This window comes from Sphaerodactylus townsendi, linkage group LG01, assembly GCF_021028975.2.
Source record: "Sphaerodactylus townsendi isolate TG3544 linkage group LG01, MPM_Stown_v2.3, whole genome shotgun sequence".
In the NCBI taxonomy this organism is placed as follows: Eukaryota; Metazoa; Chordata; class Lepidosauria; order Squamata; family Sphaerodactylidae; genus Sphaerodactylus; species Sphaerodactylus townsendi.
Window position 1 is genome coordinate 67,751,747 of NC_059425.1, and position 26,776 is coordinate 67,778,522.

The following is a 26,776-nucleotide window of genomic DNA, read 5'->3' on the forward strand; positions in this document are numbered from 1 at the left end:
GTGTAGGGGTTCCTGGACATTTAAGAGCAGCATATACAGCTTTCAGTGGCAAAACACTACAATGACTAGAGATTCAAGAGGCTTCTTTCTCAAGTTTAACTGAAGATCTTGTAGAAATTTTGTTCTGGTGTACACAACTGTCATTGGTCATCTAGGCAATATGATGCACACTAGATGCATTGGTGAGAATGCATGTGTGCAAGTACATTTCTTTAGACAATATTTTTGTCAAATTGCAAAGGTAGAAGGGAATCACAGGGTGGGGGCAACGGGGAAATCCACAGATCAAGGACTGTGGCTATGGCCTAGTACTTGGAATCTCCAAGCTAGACATAAGCTGCTGTAGATGTGCCTTTCCCAACAGCTTAATTTGCAGAAGTCAGGTGGTGATCTACCAAACTCTTCAACAGTTTTCCTCATGCAGGACTAGGCTGTTTTCTTTTACTACTTAGTCAACAGCTCTATTCTCAGGTGTCAAAGCTTTTCAGGAGCTACTCTGGGCACACTTTCAAACTTGTCTCATGAACTGAGGCCTACAGAACTTTGGAACTTCCCTGCTTTAAGGCTGGCCAGTGAGGGAAACAGGACACTGGAATAGGGGGACCTTTTGGTTTGATCCAGCAGTGTTATTGTTACCTTCACAATATTATCTAGGAAAATTATTTAGAATTTGCTTTACAATCTTAAAGGTTTGGAGTTTCTTCTGGATGGAGGCCAGAGCAGCCAAATATTATTGTATTGCGCAGTTTTCTTCTTACAGAGTCCATGTTTAAGGGAAGGCAGAGAGCTTGTTGAGATGTTTACTTTTTTGCAGAAGTTCCTTCATACGCTTCTTCCTTAGGAGCTGTCCCCCACCCCAGTTTTTCAGAAGCCACTTAAGCAGCATCTCTTCTGAGGAAAAATGCCTTCCATTGCCATACATTAAAAAAATCTAGCTATGTTGTTGACATTTGTTTAGACCAAAAGAAAATGCAAGCTTTTACTTATTCATAACGAAGAGAATCTTTTAATGACTTCAACCAAACAAAGAGAAGAACTCCAGTTAGCTCTCATTTCTCCAGGAAAAGAAAAGGTGTCCGCAGTGCCATTAAAGCAGAATTTACAATTGTTCTAACATGGGGAAGGGTGGGGGAAGTAAACATGTTCAGCCAGCAGAAAAGAAGCTGTGACAGAGGATGGAACGGAATGAGAGTGAAATGAAGGGCAAGGTAAAAAATAATTATATATAGTTATAAAACCTTCATTCTTTTCAATCTAGAGTGATTTTATTCTACAAAATGATAATACTCCATGAAAACTGTAAAAAGCATGACCATCATTTTAGTATGTTATTTCTTAGCAGCAAGCTTTCCCAAATCAGGTTCCATATAATTGCTTCAATCATTGTGATTTTTAGTGCAAATATGACAGGTCTGTATTACAAGGAAATAAACAATTGACAATGTAGGCAAGCTTCTCCACTGTAGGAAGAGCTACAAAAAATATCTAAAAGGATTTCAATGTGGTCATTTTAAAGAACTTTTAACAGGACTGTTTCACCCCAAATTAAGGGAATGGGGCTAAAAATACTTAAAAAATTAGAATGGCCCATCCAAACTTTTATTGATCTCTGTGATTTTGCAGCACAAACTGGATCACTTAGACCACTTCCTCTATTAAGGTTATCACCAGTGTAGTTACATACATCTATCTAATGTGAGTGCATTTAGGATTGCAGCCATGTAAACAGAATGAGAGTCAGGCCCTTTTGTCTTCAGGAATCTTAAAGCATTCATCCATTTAAACTAGGAAAACTATTGTGCTAATGAAGATGCACCATCTCTCACCAAAATTACTCAAGACTACACAGTAGTATATATACAACACTGTATCCGCTCACTGAGCAAAGACAAATCTGAGGTCTACTTTCTACACATAATTCAATATTTTTCCACATCAAACAATCACCAACATGAAAGTGGACCAACTTTTTAATTGTACAAAGTAGGAGAGAAGAAAATCATTTCAGAGGACTGAAAACATTTTGATTAATTTCTTGTATTCCAAGACAGTTCTTCCAGCTCCATTTACTACGTGCAGAGGATTGATAATGCATCTGTGGAAACAAGTGTCTTTTTATACATTTTATACAGGAAAACCCCTATAGATGAGGATGCTTCCAAATTTCCCTCACTCTCCATTCCCTTCCCTTGCTTAGATTTAGTGGTTCTGATTTGCTGCATTATGATCAAAGAGAAGCAACAGTTATTTTTCCCTTCTGCTGATCTTCTGGCTTGGATTTCCGCTGTTTCAAAAGACCATATTGCTCTTACCATGGCTTTCCATTCCTTTACTTTACATGTTTGATTGATTGTTCCCTGCATAGATAAAGTCATGCATATGTGTAATCTTGAGTATCAACACAACAGGTCATTGTACCTTTTAAGCACGACAGCCATTTCTTTTTGTCAATTAATTGATAATTTACAAGGTAACAGCACTAGCCTAAGAAGAGGTACTCACCATTCATAATCTACTGAAGGGTGTAACTTTGCTTATGATAACACTGGTGATTATATCTAAGGCATAGTAGTTAATGGCTTCATATCAGCCATCACAGTAAAAAACAAAAAAACCCTGCCTTTTTAATTGTTCCGATGGCAAAATATATAAGGCTGTACCTGTAAGCAAATAGGAAACCATGTGCACTAGGACCTGCACTAACATATGTAACTAAAGGAACAACAAGGTAATCATGTGTACCATCACATGGCGGAATTAATGTGTTTTAATGCACACTGTCACTTTACTTACATGGAAAAGGATTCACAATAGGACAGAGGTCCATGGCAAGAGCAAACTGCACATGCCATTTCTGAATTTACTATAGAAACTGTCCATGTAAAAGCAGAAGACTGGCACAGAAGAAAAAACCCACAAAGGAATTGTGAACAGGAAGGGGGAGGAATCTCTCCACCCCACCCTTAGAAATATATTTTATAAAGAAAAGAAAAATCAATACTTTTAAAAGAAGTCAACAGAGGAAAGGTATAGATTTTAATGCTCTCTTTTTAAAATCCAAGTCTGAGGCAGAAGAAAAGTTGTAAACATTATTTATAGATACATATAAATAAGAAAACAAAACAAAAAAAGGATCATTTGCACCCTGTCAAAATATTCAACCCACCCTACTGAATGAAAATAATTTTGGAAAGGTTTTCTTATGTTGCAGAATTTCAATTTGGCAATAAAAATCAGGAACACAAGTTACAGGGATGTTAAATTAATAGTGGGCAGATTTGCTGGAGCAGACACAAGAAGCATTTGCCAGCCAATAAATAACGAGAAATGTGAAAGAGTGTTTTTAGGATGAACGCCAGGAGGAACAGGAAAAAAGCAGCATTCTGGTAGGTTCAAATAAAGGCAATAGTTCAATTAAATAAAAATATTTAAGGGGGAGGGGGAACCTACTGATGTCAACCTAACAACCTGGACCCTATTATTCAATCAGAAGTACATTGCAGGTTTAAGAGCACAAGCTATTAGAACAATGGGCCACACTATCCTCCATTTATGTTATCAAGGCTAGGGCAAAGCATTTTGAAATGAACAGAGATCATGCAGCAATAGGTGTGGGTGGGGTAAACTGTGCTGTAAATCAAATACAAGAGTCAAGTACAAAGGTGGAATAAATGGGAAGCAATGATGTAAGTGTTGGGAGGCAAAGATATTTCCTTCAAATTAAGTTGCTAGGCTTTCTCAGAAATATTCTGAGGTAACAAAAGATGGCATCCCTACTTATCAAGTTACTTACATGTTGTTTTAACCTATATGTGGGCAAATAATTCTTTGATCAGAGTCCCAACTATTAAAGCATGAATCCCACAGAATTTTAAAAGAGCTTGAACTCTGCCTCACCTGAAAGGTTACCTTAGTCCATATACACATTATGATATTATTATTGGGGCAAGGGGGTTCATAACCTTGCAGGCATCAACAAAAACTAGCTTTCTCCAGGCTCCTAACTCCATAACTAAATTAATCCTTCCAGGATGTCACCTGCTGGTTTCATACCAATTCCTAAATCAAGATCTGCCTCATCATCCTGGCAGACCATGAGCAAGTAGGAACATTCAGCAAGTTTCCATTAGGCCAAAGCTCTCACCACACTATGCCAAAATGCCACATTTGCAGCACAAAGAAAAAAAGGTGCAACATGCTTTACCAGTGACAAGAATGCAAATATAATTGAAAGAAAAGCAGGATCTGGAGGCTAAGGTAGATTTACACAATGGAACATGTTATTGGCCCAAGGCTGAAAACATTCTGAAGTGACTGAACTGCACTGATTGGCTGAACTGCACTGTTTGGTTCCAACAAGTCCTCTTGTGGGAGAGAGATATGGCTTGGTTTGGTTGTGTGAATCTATTTGAAGCAAAGAAGAAAACAGATCCCAGAGAAATCCAGCACACACCTGCCCCAAAAGCAAAGGCAAGTCACTGTCGCTAGGCCCAAGGAAGAATATGCAAACCTAGTGGTAGAAAAGAAAAGGCTTGGAGATCACCTGAAAAGATATCTGACATTACAACCAGACACACTTACAAAAGACTGCATTCATCTGAATGTCCCTCTCTTTAGAGAGGGAGCTCTTCTATGAAGGCGGCCTGTCACACATGTTCTAAATATTGCCTTTCACAAAAGTTTCACACTACTTCAGAAAACAGTTGCTAAACAATTGCCATCTACTAACGTTATCCAATTGTTTCTCTAATAGGCCTCTGACCAGCTTGGGTTCCTTGACCTCAGCGATCCAAACTCAGAATATGGGCGGTTTTGCATGTTCCCATCTGTTGAATACCACTACACACACAGACTTGGAGACCACTGAAAATTTCAGAGAACGTATTCCCCTTCTGCCAATAATTCTTTAATTTACAAGCCAGGCACAGCAGGTGCTTCAGTTGCATTTAGCCTCCAGCTTCCAAGAATCACTACGAAGAACATGGAAATCCGGTCCAAATTGGCCCAGAGTGCAGTTGCATGGGCTGAGAACATGAGGCGGAGATTTTAAAAAATCTGCCTAGGCAGTGAAAAGCTTTGTCTAAGCATATCAATAACTTTGGTCCAAGGGGTTCTGGTGTTATTTTTAAAATGGTTACAAGTCGAGACTTAGGTTCTCTGCCCATCTTATTGAGGGCACAATGCTCCCTGAACCAGTAAACAGAAGCCTAGAATGGAGTCTCTAGTAACAGCACAGTATAGAGCAGGAATGTGAAGTAAAGGAATGCATGGAAAGAAACATTTTGTGGGGGAGGTATAGCATGTAGAAACAAACGTTACAGCTAGAACTGTGTCCATTTCACGCTGTAAGTGATCCCATTACTAAAGTACCAAATTTGGTATCAGATACAATTCATAAGTGTTGGAAACACAGTTTTCTCTCACTTTTAAGGGCATGAGGAAATTTAGGTAATGCCTGATAGGGTTTCAGAGACCAGAGAGATGCCAAGCAAGACAGCCAATGGCTAAAGGTGGAGCTTCAGCGCTCTGCTTAGGTCCTTCCTCCTCATGGCTATTACTGGCAGAATAAATAATGCAAAATAATGTTTATCCGAATTTGCATGATTTATTCAGATTTTGACTTTTCTTGATACAAAAATGCTCAGTTGTTTTCAAAATCACCCTAGCTTATATATCCCCCTTTGCACTAAGTCGCTGACCTGAAAATATGTCTGCAATCCAAATCTATTAAAATCAATGGGAATTTGGTCATCAATTTAATTGGAAATACTTAAAAGAATTCCTTGGCTTTTAAGCCAAAGCCATAGTGCAAAGATGCTCACCAGTGGAGTTAAACATGGCTTGAAGAAGTTATCTCAGCTCAGAAAGCTAGTCCTCAAATCCGCAAAATGCGGTTACAGATCCCTTAGCCATCTGGCCTGCTGGACCCATTAAAAAAAAACCAGTGGAAACCTGTACATAAATATGCTCATCACAGGAACCCTCATTGGATTGGAACAAATGAAATGTTCTATGTATAACAAACAAAGCCAAACTCTACAGTATGCAGGACTCAGCCCATTGCTCCAAGAGTCATTGGTTTGCCTCTCTACAAAACCAAACAGCTGCACAGTCTATATGCAATAGTCTTTAACGGGATTTTGCGTTGGCCTAGAAAAAGAATGGAGTGAAGTATGCTGCCCATTTCAGTAGTGAACACAGGTTTTTAAACAACCAAGTCCTCTTGGATGCACAGGGACCAAGCCTAGGAGAGGATCAAGAGAAGGCATAAGAAGAATTTTTCCTCTGGTTGTCTAGAAAGGGAAAGGGGACAGACAGCCCCAAAGCCATCAGATCAGCAATACATAAGACTTTTGCCAGGAAATGGTGTGTAAAAATATAGCAAAAAAAATAAAGAGGAATTTTCCACAGGAGCCCCCAACTCTTTTCCTGCAGTTTCACCTTGAGTGGATCCCTTTCCTGGATCAGTCACAAGAAAAGAATGATGGCGCTGCTGAAGTGCTACAGTCTGTGGATTGAGGTGTCACGCTGTGTTCAAGGAACGGCACCAGCATCTGACTCAGGTGCATTGATGAGGATGCATCACACCCAAGGTGGCTGGCAGCCAAAAGGAAAGGAAACACAGGGTCCAGCAACAGATGTGACAAACACTAATTACAGAAGAAGCCATACCAGTGACAAAGGCTGAGTGGAAATCAATTCTGGCATATCCTTGGATCCCCTGGCACCACTCCTGAACCACTTACAAGACATGTTGAAAACATGACCCTTAAAGCACGCTGAGAAACATGCCCCCCTCACTCCACACTCTGTGTCCTTCAGCGAAACCTTTTTTGTTAACAAAATATCCATCATGTCAAATCTCCTACCCACCTCGCTCCACTAAGCTGTTGGGAATGCAACTTTTAAAGAATGATTTGGACTTGTTATTCATTCCTCTCATTTTCAGCATCGTCATCTATTCATAACTACCAAATAATAGCAAGAATTCCCTATAGGCAGACTCCCAATATCAGCAGCGGTTTGACAACAATTGCAACAAGCCTTTAGAGTTTTCGAAATGTCATGGCATCCAATACAAATAAAAGGTTAAGACCTACATGAGATCAACTAACTGGAATGTACTACTAAGCACACAGTGTAACCTGGTCAGACCAGTCCATTCATCAGAATAACAGGGGAATGGCTAGTAATTTACTGAAGCTCATATCCACTCCAGGCCAAGAGCACACTAAACTGTGGGTGAACTCCTCCTCCCTCACCATATTGTCCAAGCACTCAGATCCCAGCTGTGTGACTTCTGTCTTAACTCCCCATCTCTATATGGCTTACATTTGGTCTGGTTCCTCCTATCCCAGGAAGTACCTGGGGGTACATTATTTCCCCATCTTGCTCTTGGACCCCTTGTGCTTGAACACATTGTGCTGGTCTTTGATTTCAAGGAGGGGCTTCTCCCCCCAGAGTAAGGGGGTAGAGTGGGGGCAAAAAGGAGAGGGTTACAGGGCCAGGAGAGTTGGAGAGTTCAAGGAATCTGAGGACTGGTCACCACTGCTGCTGCTCCTCCGGTGAGCTTTGGAGCAGGATTCCGAAGGGGAGAGTGGAGACTCCTGGTCCAGCACGCTGGGGTACGTGAAGACCAAGTTAGATGTGCCAGGAGTGATGGCAGGTGTCGAGGTCACCACAATGGGAGTGTTGAGAGGCTCTTCTCCATAGAAGCCCCCCACGATGCTGATGGGTTTGATAACAGACCTCTGCCCTTTTTCCAGGTCAGAAGATGAGGAGGGGATCTCTTCCTCCACTGGCTCCTGCTTCACTACTATGGCACCACTCACTCCAGTCCGGACTGTGTGGAGGCTATGAGAAGGTGGGGTTCGGCGCTCGTCAGGGCTGATCTTGCACATGGGACTGTGGGCCATCAGCATGAACTTCAGCTTCTCCTTCTCTTTCTCCAAATCAGCAATCTCCTTCTGCAACAGAGATTTCTCCTCCTCCAGCTCTTCTGTTTCCTGTGGATTCAAGAGAAATAAGCAGTCATCCACCTGCCTTAGCAGAAAGGAGAGGTAAACAAGCGACACTTCCTCTTTCAACCACTGGTCAGACGAGTAAGAAACCAAAAACATCTTTGTTTTAATTATTTTTAGAAGAATGTGCATACAAAACATTTTTTTGTAACAAGGTGATATTTTTATATGAAATACGGGATGTTCAGAATCCCTGGAGGCTCGGTGCAATACACAGAATCTACTCTGAAGACTGACTTCACTGAGATTGGAGTTGCTGCACCAGGCATGTGGGTCAGGGTAGCAACAGTCTTCCAACTAAACTGGCCTCTCTTCTTTTCATTTTCTTTTTATGGGTTTATTAATGTTGGTGGATTCTGCATGGGCCAAAAACAGGGTTGTGAAAACAGTGTAAACTCTTTTACACCGTTTTAAACCATTTTACACCGTTTTCACACCGCTGTTTTTGGCCTACGTGGAACTCGCCTTTATGTTAGTTACAGAGGTTATACCTACCCTCATTAGTACATATGGAATGGGTGCCATTTCTGTGAGAATCAGGTTTCTATCGAATGTTAATGAATATTGTATTATTGGTTTTAACTGTGTAATTTATTTTGTTGTTCACTGCTGTGAGCCTGTTTGACTGGGAGAGCGGTTTAGAAATCAAATAAATCTAATAATCTAATCAATCATATGCAGAGTTACTCTAATCTAAGCCCACTGAAAGGAATGGAGACTACAGTAACTCTCCTGAGCATTGCGCTGTTAGTATCATCCACAACAATATTCACTCCTGACAGACATGTCAGTAAGAGGTAGGAATCGTCATAAGGGAGAAGTTAACCCCTTTCTCACATTGGGGTACATTGTGTAACAAAACTGGGACAAAGCAGGGCAGATCTGCCCCACAATTCATATTCTTAACCACTATGAAGCAGTTAAAACAGAGGGAGCTCTTACTCTCAAAAGCTCATTCTCTGAAAATCTTGTTGGTCTCTAACATGCTTCTGAACTCAAATTGAGTTTCACCACTACTGTGTGTTTCTGGATCACGCTGAAATACCCCCCATACCCTTCAGTCATGCCACTGCAAAAGAGGCCATTCTACTCACTTCATTATTTACAAAAACTTCAAGAAGGCGGATTTTGAATTGCTCAAAATGATTATAGCCAGAAAAGAGGAAATACCTATGCGTGCAATACTTACTGCCTGGAGTTTCTCTGTCAGTTCTCGGCGTCTGTTGCGGCATTTGGCAGCTGCTAACTTGTTCCTCTCTCTTCTAATCCTTCTCTTCTCCTCTTCTTCAGGTGACAACTGTAACCATGCAAATGAAAGCCAACATCAAATGGGGGGAGGGTCCCGTCCCTTACATGTTTAAACACCAAATTACAGGAAACATATCAAGTGACTTCCACAGCATCTTTTAGCTCTCAGAAATACTCGCACCTTTTTTTACAATTACAAAATGGTCCTCTAAAAAGACACAAAAAGTTTGATCCCAGCTAAGCTTCTTCCTCTCCCTAGTAAAATGTAGCTATTATGTCCCCCCACCCACACGCGTCAATACTTTTTAGGAATTTACTTTTTAGGAAAATGCTAACCTTAGCCTTTGGTCAGAAATCCAGTATGAAAATACTGTTTGAGTATTTATCTACGATGATAATCTGTTTATCACATTTTATCTTGTCCTTCTTTGGCAGAGCTAAGAATGGCATACAAGCTCACCTTCTCCGTATAATCCTTTCAACAGCCCTACTAGGAGGCTAGATAGAGAGAGATTGGCCTAAAGTCATCACGTGAACTTCATGCTTGAATGGAGATTTGAAACCAGGTCTCCCCAATCCCAATCTGACACACTAATTCCTGCACATACTAACCCTGTTTACAAGTTACAGTGAATACATAATGTGTTTCCCTGAAAATAAGGCAGGGTCTTATATTAATTTTTGCTCCAAAGATGCGTTAGGGCTTATTTTCAAGGGATGTCTTATTTTTTTTCCATTATTTTGCGCTCCCTACATGACTAGATCAGCTGCCCCAGGGAATCTATAACTAGGGCTTATTTTTAGAGTAGGGCTTATTTTTCAAGCATCTCCAAAAATCCTGAAAAATCATGCTAGGGCTTATCCTACAGGTGGGTAACCTATTTGCAAGAAAGAACCCAACATGTGTTCACTGTACAAACAGGGAGCAGAACCTGGATAAGTAAGGGGTCTGAAATCACTTTCAACAGTATATGCATTAAATGTAAAATGAGAATTACTCATGTATACAGAAAAATCTGGTGTAGACTGTACATGGATTGTACGTTTGTTCTCTGGAACTTATGAACAAGGCAATAATCGGCTCTCCTTTTCGTGTTCTAATCTATTGCATGAAAAAACAAACAAGCAAAGGCTTGTGGCACTTTAAGGACTAACAAATGTATAGTGGAATAGTCTTTCATGAGCCAGAGTTCACTATCAAACATATGAAATATTACCTACTGTTGGCAGATGTTATATATGCATAAAACACAACCAGCTGAAAGAGTGAAGCTTGGTTCACAGATGCAGGAGAATGAGATGGGAAAGCAGGGTCTACATTGCTTCAGATGTAGGTATCAGAATGCTCCCCAGAGTGAAAATTCCCTGTAAAGTGAAAACCACAACAGCAAAGAAAGGAAAGAGAAGGAATCTTTGTCCTTGCTGTGCTGGCTTTCTGTTGGCATGGAATTTTGTTTCAAAACTGGAATCCATAACTCCTAGTCTGAAAGCATGCAATTCCTTTGACCATTTCAGGGCCCTGCCTCCTCATTTTCCTGCATGTGAACCAGGCCTACGTGATAAAATCAGAGTGGGTGTGGACAAGTTCCAACTGGAGGTGAACTGGCAAAACAAGTGTACATAAAAGCTCTACAGACACACAATTACTTCATGTAGTAACTACAGCAGATTACTCTGAGGCAAAATGAGGTAGCTTCATTTCCTGGCCCATAAGATCTGAAGGTCAAAAACAAAAAAAACCTTCCTTTTCTTGAGGCAAAACCTTTGTCCTCAAAGGGGGGTACCTTATTAAGAGGAGCTTTAAGTTATTTTAACAATTAAATATATAAACTAACAAATGTTTGTTGTTGTGGAAGCAGAGCATGGGTTAGCTTGTTCACTATCAGCAACAGAGTCACTTCTATTCTCTCCCTCCCCTAGCAGGAGTCTAAACCAGACAGGAAGAGAGTCGGCAAGGTGGCCGGGTGGGGGGAGAACAAGGGAGTACAGAAACTATAAGGAGATTGAGCAAGAAGACAGTGAATCTGCAATCAAGGCCAAACACACAGTGGATTCTCCCAGTTGTTTCACAACTTGAGTGGTTTATGAGGCAAAAACATAGCAAGATGTTGCAAGGCTCTAATTCTTGAAACAAAATATCTGTTTTTTTCCTCACATGAAAGCGTTTGTTAATTCCAAGGCCAGGAACCAAGATCCTCAGAGGCTTCATTAATTAGAATAGCCCCTGCCAAATCAAAATAATGATATGGTTTCATTTGAGATCCAGTTTCTATTCTGACCCCCCAAATGCCCCCCCCTTCATGTTTTATGATAATACACTCATCCTTAATCAGCAGGCAAATGTCATGAAGGAGCCCAGGGTTTCTGACTTGGAGTGAGAGATGAATCCAGAGAGGCTAAAGGACATATAATGGGCACGGGGGTATCTAATGCTCTCATGAGCTGTGGTTGGTCCGGTTTTGCTTTTGTGGTTTTCTTTTTGAAGCAATTCCTTTTCATACACCATGTAGATATATTCATAAAATTAAATATTTCAGAAATTTATGTGGGGTTCCTTACCATGTCAGATTTGTTTAAAGAGGATGCAGCTCCCATTCAGTGAAGGAGTTTTTGGTTTCCCTGATCTTATCATCAGGCATACTTGTTAACTTGAACAAATTACCGGCACTAGGATCAGTTGGGCTACTCCCTCTTCTGGAAATTTCTTTTCTGGTACCCCTTTTTAAATGGAATATATTTAGATATACCTATGTTAGAATGGATACCACTGCAGGCAATTTCTCAAGCTAGAGAACAATTATGTATAATGTCATAACAAAAGTGATTTGATCCATTTTCACATGCTAAATTAGCATTATGGGCCAATCCCGAGCTAAAAATTGGGAAGAAGCTTTTTTTATGGAAGGCTCAGACTGAAAGGTTATGATTACAAGTTTTTGCCATTTTCTGAGCTGAGATCTAAATATGACTTGGCATCCTTTAAAAAAGGCAATACAGTTGCAAAATTTGTTGGTATCTAAATATGGCCCTGTGGTCTTGGAACCTTTGCTCTTGGAAACTTTAATTAAATCAAAGCAGAAAATAAAACCTACATTTTTTGTTTGATAAATATGACATATTGATAAATATGACATGCAAAGAATTACCTGCAAAATATGTGAGGCCAGATCTATCTCCAAGCATTGCCAAAGCAGTGGAAGTATGCCCTGACCGCTAGTACCTGCTCTCTCTATGGATCTTGAGACTTATTCAGCAAAAAATTGTGTTTAGGATATATTGGATCCCACAGCTACTCTTTAGTAAAGGAACGAGTAATGTATCTAGTTATTGGTGTTGTAACTCACAGGATGGGTGCCTTATGCATATATTTTGGGCATGTCCAATCATTTGGTTTTTCTTGGAGTAAGTTATTACTCATATTAATTTTGAATTAAGAGTGTTCTTTGAGTTTTGGGGACTCTTAAATACTTTTAATCTATCTGCCTGTATTTTGGAGGTTAACAAAAATGTGCCCTTACTACAGCTAAAAGGCGTGTATTACAATATTGGAGAGATAAATGCGCACTTCCTATATATCAGCAGTTTGAGGAATTTGCAGCCTTATTGATATTTGAACACATGTCATATAGATGACAACTGCATACGGACTGAGTTTTAGATATTTGGAAACCTTTTTCAGAAACCTATGGATACATTTGCCACCACTACTATATTTTTGTCTCTATTTTATATATACTTCCCCCCACTTTTATAATTAGTTGCTTTTATAATTAGTTTTATAATACAGCCCCCCTTCTTTCTCTCTTTTCTCGTTTTTTAAAAAAAGATAAATAAAATCCTCTGTTTAGCGGTAACTTTATATACATCCTGGCAGAACTGGCTACCTAACTCAAACTATTGTTCTCTCATGAAAAGAAGGGGCAAAACTCATATTTCAGCTAAAGGTGCTCTTACTGCAACTGGTGAGTGAACACAGAAGCCCACAGATCCTGACCCAAGAGTATCAAAAGCTGGGCCCCATTCCTTCTCCCAAATGCAGCCAGCTACTTTACCAGTACTTGTTCCTTATCCCTGTTCAGTTTCACTAGACAAAGAAACCTTGCGCATCCTTGGCCAAGGGTGCATTATGCCATTGTACCATAAGACCTGATCAGCCATTCTATAGTGCTTTAAGACGGTGAAGTAGAGTAAGTGGAGTCATGAACTATCAAGAACACAACCAACCACAGAGTGGTATAGTGGCTGGTACGCTGGAAAAGATCAGGGAAATTTTAGTTCAAAACCCTATTTGTTCTCAAATTCACTGGGTAACCTTGAGTCAGCAACTCTCTCTCAGCATAACCTACATCACAGAGTTGCTGCAAGGATAAAATGTAGGAGCTTCTTGAAGGAAAGATGGAATGGAAATGCACTTTAAAAACACACGATGAAAAACTGTGGGGGGGGGGGGTTACCTCCAGAGCTTTTTTTTGCACCTTTCTTCTTCTACTACCAGTTATTTCAGAATAGTCCCATGGATTGCATGAGGCTAGCAAAAATTGCCTTTAACAGAACTACTCTATAATAATTGCTTTGAGTGTAAGCACTATATGCTTCCACAATATATATGTACATAGCACATATTGTTGGATAATGTTCTACTGTAAACATTCACCTCCCAGATTCTTCAGTTTAGTAAGGAAAAACATAAGAGAGAAATTAATTACAGTAGCACAATTTTCAACCTATGGCCCAAGGCCCTTTGAGAATAAAATAGAGAACTATGTTCACTGTCCTCATCTCCTTCAGTGAAATAGGCCATAAATATACTAAATAAATATATAAGGGTAGGACATGGACAACTGATTTAGACCCAGGCAGTAAGAGATCTGACCTCTTTGCATTTTATCAATAGCAATGTTAACAGCCCTGGAAGTATCTATGAACTCAGGAATATCAGGGGCAACACCCCATGAGGAGCACCTATGCAAAGCAGGTAAAGCTCAGGCTTCTCTGAAGCCTGCTCAGGCTTCTATGAAAACAGGGCTCCAGCATCAAGGGCTCATTTGTTTATCTGCTATCAGTACTCATGCAAATGCCTTTTCATGCAAATACAGCCAAACAAGCTGGGAGTTAAAAGAGCTGAGCTAACAAGATCCTCATCTGAGATTACGATGAGGTACTCAGGATGACGTGTGGCACTTTTAAAACTCTCCTTGCAACTCCAGATAGTCTAGAGCCCCAACGTTCTTGGCTCAGAGGAGCCTTTATTTGGTTGGGTATTTTTTAAAAAAAATATTCATGCATTTAAGAACAAACTGCTGTTGGTCTCAAACAGCAGAATTCTGGCTAGTTAAACTAGATGGAACTGGAGGCAGATTAAGAGGGCAAACAATTAGTGGAGAAGAAAAAAGCAGACAGGCCCAGGCACTTTCTCCTCTGGTTTGAGTAAATTTATCTAAAATAAGCAAATTCTTGTAGGATGGAATTTCACATTCGGGGAAAAAATACTGGCCCGCCACCAAAGCCAGATATTCTATGCCAAGTTACCAGTACCCCAAATGCATGTTGTTCAATCTACTCCAGGGCCCATTCCACATGGGGCAACAAACATAGGTTTAGGATGCTATAAAATCCATTTGCGGGGGGGGGGGGGGGCTTTGCACAATTCCACCTTCAAAACGAGTCTGACCTGTTCTATTTTCTTCCACCCAGGTTTTCCAAAAATCACTAAACTAGCAATTCTTTTGAAAAAATCTCAGGTTAGAACCACTCCCAAGCAAAGAGCCAGGCAGGAGGAGCTTTATTTATCTCCCTTCCACCACGCCTGCCATTGCCTGGCCATTCTAGGGAGGCCCATTTTCCTTTTTTTTTAAATTTGCAGGTTGCATCTGCATAGCTATGCAGGTGCAGCCGGTCATATCTTGGGACAATCAGCATTGCTGTGGGGGTTCATCTCTGCATGCCCGTGTAGCTACCCACGTTTTTCTGGAAATAAAAAGAGAGAGAAGCCTCTCCGTGCAAAGGTGCGATAGCAACCCGGACTGTTTCCATGGGCTCCAATCGCTGCCTGAATGAGACACGTGAATGAGTAAGCAGGAAAACAGGTTCTTTTTTCACAACTGCAACTTGTTATACATTTGCTGTGCGGAATCAGCCCATGTCCTGGCATCACTGAGCATTTCTACACCCTGCTGCACAGTATTATTGGCAGAGGTGGAGATATTATGTACTCTTACCAGGGCACAAGGTAAGTTAATTTGCCCAAGTATTACAAAAGCAGGAGACTGTAAAAATGAAACTGCCATTTTCATAGACAAGATGTAGGTGTGCTTTTATTTATTTATTTATTTATTTATTTGTTGTTGTTGTTTAGGCTTGATAGACCACCCAACCCCCGAAGGGCTTTAAAAGAGACCTACGCAAAAATGCTCCTTGGCACATGATAGTAATAGTAATAGTCACAGTCTGAGTTTAAAAGCCAATTCTCATTGAGGTGAAAATGAATGTTGAAAATGCCCTATATGTGCTAATTTCAAAGTGTACATACAATGGCTTCATTGGGAACTACATTCAACTCCTATTGACCATGAAGCTGCCAAAACAGACTGAATATTTATATTTGCTCTGGTACTAGAAAGGGAATGAAAATGGTCAATGTCAGTGTCCAAGCAAGTAAAAATTTCAGTCCAGAACTGCTGCCTCATTTGGAACTTTGCACAAGGGAGAGCTCACAACCTAAAGTCTTGATAGAACTTGCATTTTATAAACATGTTAACAGGATTACATTCTGCTTATAGAGAATTTAATTCCAAAACATCCCTAACATTATTGCAAACCAAAGGCCAATTCCAAAATATCATCTCATGCTCCATAAACTAATTAGGTAGCATAGAGAATGGGGCCAGGGAAAAAACCAACAAGTTTTAGGATACTAGACTGAGGAACAAGGAACTGGGATAACAGACAACATGAAAAAGAATAAGGCATAATTCCAACTAGCACATTTCAGAACAGCTCTTCAGTTCTCAATCACGTGTTTTCAGGACTGGCCAAGTCAGAATATTGGCATACGGAAAGGAGTGGGGGGGGGGGACTGTGGGAAGATGGTTACCAGGTTGCAAGATCTAGGTTAAGTGTTTGTCTTTCTGCTCAAAGCCTGGGTGTGACCAAGAGTGTGAGCTGAAGGATTCTTGGCCCATGGGTTGCAGACTGTGACCAGACCAGACCAGGATGTTTTGTATACCTTTTGTTTACTGCATGTGTTTACTCTGTATTCTATTTCTTTAAATGTATTTAAATTGTATCAGTATTACTTTGTAAGTCACACTGGGTCCATTGGGAAGAAAAGCCACATGAAAAATATGCTAAACAAACAAATATAACTGCTTTAAAACTAGCTCCGTATTGGATAACATTCTTCAGTAAGAGAATGTGAAATACATTGGCTTTAGGAATTAATATATTTCTAGGTTAACAACTACAGTCACCATTAGAAAACAAGGCTGTCTGTTGCCTCTTCATTGTAAAATTATTTTGAGTACATAGAAGCACAGCGAACATCAGACCCAGACTCTGAATGGTATTTTATATTCTGATCTATCATCAGTTCTGACCTTTGACAGATCTCTAATTTAGTTTTATAGATCCCAGCCTTGCTAGCCAAAATCTCTTAACTGGAAACGTTAGGGATCAAAGCAAGCCTTGCTTGAAAAGCAAGAGAAGAGCCAGAATAGCACAGTAGCAAAGGTGCTGGATCTGACTCCCATGGGTCCAAAGCTCCATTCTGTCACAAAGCTCACTGGGCAACTTTGGGACAGCCACTCTGCCCACAGGGTTGTTTTGAAGATAAAATCAAGAAAGGAAAATTACATATGCCAAGGAACAATGGGACAAAAATGTATGAGATGCACGAAAAAAAGTGATATGCCCTACTAGTGAACCATTGTTTGTATAGCTTTAATGCAAGGAAGTATCCATGCAACCCAGAACTCTTCACAGTGTCCCAAAATGCTGCATTACCATGAAAAATATAGGCATCACAGTACAAATAAACCCCAGCAACTCTAAGAAACCATTGTCTTGAAAGTTTGCTTTCAGTTCCAGCTAAACCCATGCCAACGCAGCTAGCAAGAGGCATACAGCAGCTTGAACCAGCGTGATTACCTGTTCATCTCGCCTCCGTCTGCCTACTGTGGTCCCAATGGTTTTAATGACACCAGGTCTCTGAAGCGCTGTGTGACCAGAAACCGAAGACAGATTCGGCAGAGCATGGCTGTAGGGATGCGGGCGAGAGTAGGCACTTGGCATGGAGGTGATCACAGTGGGCTGGACCATCCACTGCAGGTCTTGGCTGGTGGTGATAGCGTTCAGAGTGGGGATAAAAGTACTGCTCGATCCTGGCATATCTACCCGGAATTTCTAGGAGACAGACACAGAGAGAGAGAAAAAAGAGAAAAAAAATTCAGAGATGCCAGAGTACCCAACCACTGAAATAGAAACAATACAGAATTTTAAGACAAAATGGTTACGGTATGCTGAGCTCCTTAGTGTCCATTCTGAATGGTACCAACTCTACAGGTTTTAAGATTGAGATATTGAGGCCAACAGGATTATGGGCAACAGGATTATGTGGACATTATCTGATCGGGGTGGATCGTGGTTATGGCTGTCATCATTTCCCTTGACCACAGCAAAACAATATTCAAAGAGAAACATCTACAGACAAAGAAGGTTCTTTAAAATCTGAATCCAAATAACTGAGGCTTAGAATTGAGTAATAACATGGAGCTGCCAAAATTATTTACTTATTTATACACTTGCCTTTGTCCTGAGCATCTCAGAGCCCAATTAACTCTTACTCCAAATTAGAAGTGAAAACAGCTCTCTGTGCCTCCCTCTCCTTCATGCAGTGATGCCCAGGACTTCCACACGCTGCAGTGTTTCTGCTGACTGGACATGGAATTTACTGATTTTAGGTGCTGGTTGGGCTTCTATGTAATTTACCATCTTTGCATTTGAAAGTTTCACTCAAAAAAGAAATCAAGCAGTTCAGAGTCTGATGGCTGCACTGACAAGGTGGATGTGGTCCATATCTATCACACTTTGCATAACTGAGTAAAGATACTTCCTAATTAAACTAGCAAATGAAATATTCTGAAAATCAAAAGGGAAAGAAAATGACCTGCATGTTCTTTCACTCTTAAACGATGCCAAAATATCTGAACCTACCTGTTTGGTTTGCTATGAGCAAAAATTTAAGTTAACATATGCCAGATTAACTCCCCCGACCTTGGAAAAAAAAGTTGAATGCCAGCTGTATCAGAATCCTTCCCCTCTCCTAAATTTTGTGTTTGTGAAGTGCCATCAAGTCACAGTCAACTTATGGCAAACCAGTAGAGTTTTTAAGGTGAAAGACTAACAGAGCTGTTTGCTATTGCCTTTCTTTTATGTAGCAACCCTGGTACCCTTGGTGGTCTCCCAAAAATAGCCAGGACCAACCCTGCTTAGCTCCTGAGATCTGATGATAACAGGCTACCCTAGACCATTTGGGTCAGGGCTTCCTGCATTTTAGTAGTTATGAAAGTTGGTCAAGATGTAATTTCATCTATCCACCAATCACCCACAAGTACCACAGTGCTGTTTAACCATACAGGCATCTGTTTGTAGAAAAAGTAACTTTAGCTTAGATCTGGAGATATACAAACCTCCACACACTATTGATCCCCATTTCAAAGACAGGACATTTCAGTGGCTTATCAGAAGGCCAGAATGTTAGCCTACCTGCTTAATTAGAGAACTTGCCATGTGTTTCTTCCCTCCTTATTTGGATTAAATATTGTGAAGCAACCTGACACAATAAATTTGTGTCACAGAATGCACAGTGAAAGTTTAGTGGCAGTGTAGCACACATCTGGATTGGGTTTGTTAAAACAACTAGCCAAACAAACAACTAGCCAAACTTTTCTTACCGAGTTCACTACATGCAGGATATTTTTTAAAAAGAGTGATGGAACATTTTTTTAAAAAAATCTGATGCCATGCCTCCAATCTGATTTGAACAGCCCAGAAATCTGCCACCTCAATTTACTATTTCATTCTGTGCAATGTACAGAACAGATGACAAATAAATAAGGGAGGGGTCAGGATACATGCCACACAAATGATCTTTTCATATATTACATTGTATGCAAGTACATTATATTTTATATTTGCATATACGTATATAAATCTGTCTGAATATGCATTAATCCTGATGTCATACTTAAACACCAACATTTTTAAAAATACAGGGTCTAAATTGTGTGAAATGATACATGTGTTGAATAAGTACATTGGTGTACTGTAGATAAACATAAACTTGAGTGTGTACAGCAAGCATAAATTAGTGCATATACAGTAACATATGAAAGCCACTTAGGATGATGGATGCATAAGAGTCTTATTTCAACAACTTCCATTCATTCCCTGACAAAATCCCAGCAGGTACCCTGGTGACACCTTACTCAATTGTTCCCATTCCTAGAAAGCAGTATTGCCATTCAAGAAGAGGAACTGACTCATGGAATGGACAGAGATACACCACTATTGAAAAGACAGTGGCATGAGGCAAGAAGTGAACTGACCCTTTCCAAGTAATAAAACATGAGGCCACAGTTACCTGGAACATCAAGAAAGAGGTGAACCTAAAGCCAGTGTAGAGTGAGTGCTTCTGTTCTCTTTTAACTCTGGTGTACTTCCTACATGTGTTTGCCCACCACAATGCATAAATCTTAGACAAGCAACAGTAGTAGTAATTGTCTGTACCGTACTTGGTGGCAAACATACCCCCACACAAAAGAAAGTTGGGCACAAGCTCTTTACTGGGGCTTGTTCTGCCGCCAGGACATAAAGATTTTCTCCAGCGGTAGGCACAGCTGTTCAAAATGTCAATTCTGGGGCCATGTGTAAACAGAATAGAATACACAGATGCCTCTAGCTGCAGCAGGTTTGCGTGCATATATTTTAATAATACCCTATAAAAAATGTGTTGGGATTCAGATCAGAAAAATTCCCTGCAGCTCTCTGCTCTGTCTAGACAAAACAAAACAGCTGCTTTTTAAAAGGCACTAGGTAATGATCTCCTGCAAAATAATAAAAAAGAAAACTTGTACACCTTGTTTCCAGACTGAAGTAAATCCGTTTGGATAGTTTGTTGGTGCTAAACTGGGGGGGGGGGGGGGGGGAGAAAACACACAGAATAGACTTTCCCCTGAAGGGGAAAGGAATGTTATTTTGTCTAACAAGAAAGCCATTCAGGAGACACATATTACAGGAGACAGACATTAGTTTTATAGCCATATCATGTCCCAACAATGGGATTTTAAAAGCATTAATAACAATGGTTTATGGTCCTCTATAGGCAGCCAGTATAACTTTATCAGCCCTGATCTCGATGGTCCAGGATAGCCTGATCTCATCATACCTCAGAAGACTAAGTAGGGTTGGCCCTGGTTAATACTTGGATGGGAGACCACCAAGGAAGTCCAAGTAACTACACAAAAGCAAGACAATGGCAAGTCACCTCTCTTGCTTAGAAACTCTTATGGGGTCACAATAAATCAGCTGTGACATGACAGCACTTTCCACCGCCCCATACATTTATCAAAGAGCAAAAAGAGGAGAAAAGCAGGCTAGCTCTAGCAGGATTGTCTCCCCCAAAATGGTTAGCCATATGTCCTTGGGAAAGTCACAAGCAAGGCATGGCACATGCAATCAACACTCATTGCTGTCACAATTCATAGATATTGATTAGACTAGTCTATCCACCATTAGAAAATACATGCAAACAATTCCTTAGTATTCTAGGGGATACACATTTTTGGACTAGTTTTCTACAATTATTTAGGAACCCATAATTAACAAATCTGTACTTAATTTTGCTTCCACTCTGCAACTCCAGTGCATCAAAGTCTTAAACACAGTTCCCTGACAGAAGATAAGTTATTGGAGGTTATATACCGGGCCTGAGCATGTAATGTTTGCAGAGGAAAAAAGTTTAAATTATTATAGTATTTTAATAAAAAAAAGAAAACGTCCAGTTAATGTAATTTGTTAGCCAATATGGAAACCATTTACTTGTTCACATCACTTAATCTCACACTAAGAAACCATCGTTCCCTTTCAAATGCATGAAATAGAGCCAGCATGATGTAGTGGTAGACTCTAATCTGGAGAACCAGATTTAGTTCCCCACTCACTCTATATGAGCAGACTATTGTCTGGTGAACTGGATTTGTTTCTCTGTTCCTACACATGAAATCTACTGGGTGACTTTGAGCTAGTCATAAGAACATAAGAACAAGCCAGCTGGATCAGACCAGAGTCCATCTAGTCCAGCTCTCTGCTACTCACAGTGGCCCACCAGGTGCCTTTGGGAGCTCACATACAGGATGTGAAAGCAATGGCCTTCTGCGGCTGTTGCTCCCGAGCACCTGGACTGTTAAGGCATTTGCAATCTCAAATCAAAGAGGATCAAGATTGGTAGCCATAAATCAACTTCTCCTCCATAAATCTGTCCAAGCCCCTTTTAAAGCTATCCAGATTAGTGGCCATCACCACCTCCTGTGGCAGCATATTCCAAACACCAATCACACGTTGCATGAAGAAGTGTTTCCTTTTATTAGTCCTAATTCTTCCCCCCAGCATTTTCAATGAATGCCCCCTGGTTCTAGTATTGTGAGAAAGAGAGAAAAATTTCTCTGTCAACATTTTCTACCCCATGCATAATTTTACAGACTTCAATCATATCCCCCCTGAGACGTCTCTTCTCCAAACTAAAGAGTCCCAAACGCTGCAGCCTCTCCTCATAGGGAAGGTGCTCCAGTCCCTCAATCATCCTTGTTGCCCTTCTCTGCACTTTTTCTATCTCCTCAATATCCTTTTTGAGATGCGGCGACCATCACAGTTCTGTTTGAACTCTCTCAGCCCACTTACTCATAAGGTATGCGGAGAGAAAGGAAAGGAGTTTGGAAGTCGTTTTGAGATTCCTTACAGGAGAGAAAGGTAAAATATAAGCCAAATTCTTCTTTTGCAAAACATTGGGAATACAGACTTTGGGTGGGCTCTAAGGGAAAGCTATGAACACAAGCTGAATTATAATTATTCAGTTTATGTTTCAGAAGATGAGATAAGAATTGGGAATATACATGAGACAAAATTACCTTCTCAGTGACATTTGTCCTAATGTCTGGTGACTAATAATCAGGGAGGAGTTCATATTTGACAAGTCACATAAATTATAATGACCTTCAAATAACCTAGAGTCAGAAACAAACCTCTCCCAAACAACTAAGAGTTGAAGGTCAGGCCACTATGATTTTCATAAATGTCGCTAAGTTTCACACTTGACCAAGGTTCCTCAGGTCTATGTTGTATTAGCAAAGATGGATTGCTAATAAGAGCAGACCCTATAACTGCACAACACAAAGACAAATTTACAGGAGGGGATGTTCATCATGCCTTATGCTGTTTCACATAATACATATTATTTGTAGGAATGTAGCATGAAAAAGTATACACCCATGTACTCAGTCACAGCTGAGTTCATGTTTCTTTTAAGCCACTTTGGATCCCAACTGGGAACAAAGGAATAGTATAAATGAAATAAATTAATGTTCTCCTTAATGAAGACCCAAAGAAACTTGCAACATTCTCTCCATGCTGGTTGTCAGTGTCAATTTGGGTATGGGGAGGGTAGATAAATAAATGAGACAATGGAACAAACAACACCCTTTAAAGTAATAAAAGATATCGCCAACTGATTACAAGCTGACACAAACCGACAAACCAATCATGCTCATTATAAGAATTCTCTTGTGTATAATTTCCACAGCATTTTTCAGCACAGTATTTTATTGTTCTTATCTTATTTACCATCATAACAACCCTGTGTGAGGTCAATTAGCCTGAGACAAAGTGATCTGTCCAAGGCCAGCCTATCAATTGGGCCTTCAAATGCAACATTTCCCTCCTCCAAAGATCCTTGTAAAAATGGGAATGGGAACCAGGGGAGACACACAGACCCCTACACACACACACGGGAACTATGCCTGGAACAAGTTCTAAATATAATGGGGCTACTGAACAGCACAAAAAATCATATTCTTTCACCAGATAAAAAGATGAAGATGATAAAATAAGTCCTACTTTACCTATTTTTCTGATAAATGTCTGCACAGAACTACTAAATTGGTATTCATCGACAAGGTACTAACACCATGGTTACAAATACATAAATAAATACATGGGGAGTAGCAACCCTTTCTAACTTAGATGTTCCTCCAGATTTAATCTTGCGGGACATTTCCAGATGAGAAATCTAATATAGCCTGTATGAAATGGAGGATCCTGTCTTTAATTTGTACTGTACTATGTACAGTTTTCTGCCATTTGAAACAAAAACTTACAGTCTGGTACTTGAAGGGTAAAGCAACAAAAAAAAAGCACTGAAGCTTTTGCTCCAAAAGACAAGCCCCAGTCTAACACACGTATTGGATCTTTTTGAAAGCAGAGAAAAGTAATTATAAAAAGTAGGAAGCATATTTAAGATGTATTTTTTTCTGCTGATGAGATTCAGCTGCCATCCGCAGTAAGGAATTAATGAAATATTAATTCTTGAGATGAAGAAATCTGTGCAACATCTTAATCTACAACATCTGCAAGGATCAAGAGTAAGACAATGCAGATGCCTCCCAGTTGTTTAGAACAGAACGGGCGATCACTGATGGAGGCCCATGTAAGACTTATTCTGACATGTTTATTCTTTCTTCTGTTCCACCTCATTTTTCAGTATAAAGGTTTAGCCCTGAAACATGTGACACAATACTACACAGAGTTTTTCCTTCACCAGGTTACCATGAGCACCCTGTACACAAAGGACATACATTCCAGGCAGGCATGAATTTGGAACAGGGTGGCTGATCCTGTAACCCAGAAAGTTAAGTGTGGGTATAAAAGGAAGGTGTTGGTAAGGACAAGCAGAGGATAACTGCAGCAGTCAGCCCCTCCTACAGCTTTTACTGATATGACTGAAAAAACATACAGATGGGAAACATGGCTTCTAGAATACAACAGCTTGGTTCATAGATGGATCAAACATTAAGACTGCGACGAAAAGAAACTCATGCTAATTGTGAAATGGCCACTATCAATGGCAAGACTCACTAGTGCAGGCTGTCAGTTGACCAATTTGATCAGTCAGTTGACTGACCAGCATTGCCACCTTTATAGTGACAGAGACATGAGATCCCATGAGCTGGAGCTATTCAGAGAGCAAGCAATATGCCCAGTAGGAAGTCATGCTGGATTAAAGCTCCTTAATGGCACAGGGGAATACTTACAGGAAAAACTGAAAATTTGAAAAATTGCCACATAGGAAAAATAAAGAGATGATATTTAATGGTATTCTCTTGAGGTGCCAAACAATGTAGGCCTTGGAAAATCCTGCTCCACCCAGCTCCAGCAAGATTCCCCAAGTTTACTGTAAGTGAGTAAATAATTCCTTTCCATTGTGTATAATCTCTGGCAATCTTTCTACAGCCTACAGAGGGCACCAAAGAGATATCTTTGGAGAGGACTTGGACACGGTAAGAGTCATTTCTGGTAAAAAAAAAAAGGTCTTTGATGTGTGGGAATGTCACAGACTGGCACCACTTCCACAGTTTTTTGTAGGACAGGTTTTTTTCTTTTTCTTTAAAAAATCACCCTAAAACTGCTTGATATGAAAAAGATGTTTTGTGTGTCTCATCTTACTGGTACATTTTACATTTTCAACAAGAAGTAAAGGGGGGGGGGGGTAAAGCAAGGCCAACTGATGTAAACAAGTTATGAAATATAGGTTTGTGTAACTAATTAGGTTGTGCAATGTCTTCTTCAGAAGCCATAGTTTTGCTTATGCTAGCACATTACAAAGATACCTCCAGAAAAAAACCCAGAGAAAAATGTGGACTAAGAAGAAAGGCAAGAAGCAAGGAGCCTTCTGGATTTCATATATTTCAGTTTCAACAGGAAATATTTCTCATTCTTCAAGTTCCAACATCCTTCGAGACTAGACACTGACCATAAGAGCTATCCCAAAAATGTAGTCAAATCGCACAAGCCCTGTAAGAACTTGCCTTCTGAAGGTCAAAATTAATCAACAATAAATACCAACAACCTTCCTTTAGTCGGCCAAGGAATGTCTGGATACCAAAGGAAAGCAACAAAATATCACTCCCCAGCTTTGCATGAAGATGTAAGTCGCTTGAAGGAAAAAATGCATTCTGTCTTCTTGGACTGAAACTAATTAAACCTATTAAAAACGAATTGTAAATGCCTATTTCAAGAAGATGCTCTTCGCATATCAGGAAGGTGATTGAGGTACTTAAATACCACCATAGTGCAAAAATCATTGTTTTTGTGTAGCTGATGAAATAGTAGTAAATTTGGAGTCAGAGAAAAAAATTCAAGCTAGAAAATGGGGATGGGGTCACAAGCAAAAGAGAGAATGGATATTTTTATAAAATGTTTCATTATTATTTCTTTAAAAACAGAATACTGTAGTCAGCTTAGGAGTCCACTTGTTTTTCAGGGCATCTGTAAACCAATGGCAGCCAGAGGCACTAGCACTTTTTATGCTATCACTCAATACAAAACTTTTTTTGTGAAGAAGCACCCTCAGTATTTAAGTGGTGCTCATTCAAGGGTTGCCTTTTAACCTACATGTGAATTTTAAGGTCGTTCTTTAACTTTTTGGAACATATTTCTCCAATCCAAGCCAAGAATAACTATTGGAATATGGAAATCTGCGGTGGTAGTTGGATTTACAACGAATGTTAACAAAATGTCCTAAAAATATATAAAATTAGACAACCAGAGACAGAGAAATCTGAACAGATGCATATACATCTTTATTTGTTTTATGATCTCCCAGTCCAAACAGCCATCTTATTTTAAGTTAGAGAATCAGGCCAATATACTCTGTAGTCCTAAACACACTTTGTAGTCCAGAATTTTACAACTTCTTCATCTGCTTTTTTTAATGTAAACATTTCTGAGTCATCATGATTATTAAACAGTTCTGGAGCAAAACAAGCCTGGGTATTTTTTTGGAAATCACTGCAAAAAGATTTGACAATCCTAGCACATGAGTACAAGGGATGGGGACAAACTGCTCACTAAGAAGGCAAACAAAGTAGACGCCATTGCCACTAAAAATCTGTATGGCCCAGTATCTGAAACTGTGGAGCTTCTTTTAAATTCCTCCCTATCCAAATAAATCAAACATATATATTTGATTAACACAGCACATTCAAAATATTTAAAGACTTGAAACATACGACGTGGGGGAAGCAATGTTTCCCTATGCCTTTTGCGTGAGGTGGACCGGAACCAAATATCCACAAAGATTCTATTGACTTGCTTCATATATTTTGACATTTTTCAGTGCATGAGTTTTTCTTTCTTTCTCAGGAAACCAGATTTTTTTTTGGGGGGGGGGGGGTGTGACA

The 26,776-nt window shown here is 39.9% G+C and overlaps 1 protein-coding gene across 2 annotated transcripts in view; it reads right to left on the reverse strand.

The window, feature by feature from the left end:
- Positions 1-977: 977 nt before the first annotated feature.
- The window catches only part of FOSL2 (FOS like 2, AP-1 transcription factor subunit), a 29,110-nt gene continuing 3,311 nt past the window's right edge, over positions 978-26,776 (reverse strand). For both annotated transcript variants that reach the window (XM_048513094.1, XM_048513177.1), the window contains exons 2-4: positions 17,415-17,669; positions 9,211-9,318; positions 978-8,006 (exon numbers count right to left, since the gene is read on the reverse strand). In XM_048513094.1, coding sequence (XP_048369051.1) covers positions 7,497-8,006; positions 9,211-9,318; positions 17,415-17,669 — 873 coding nt within the window. In that variant the 3' untranslated portion in view covers positions 978-7,496. The remainder of the gene's footprint in view (positions 8,007-9,210; positions 9,319-17,414; positions 17,670-26,776) is intronic.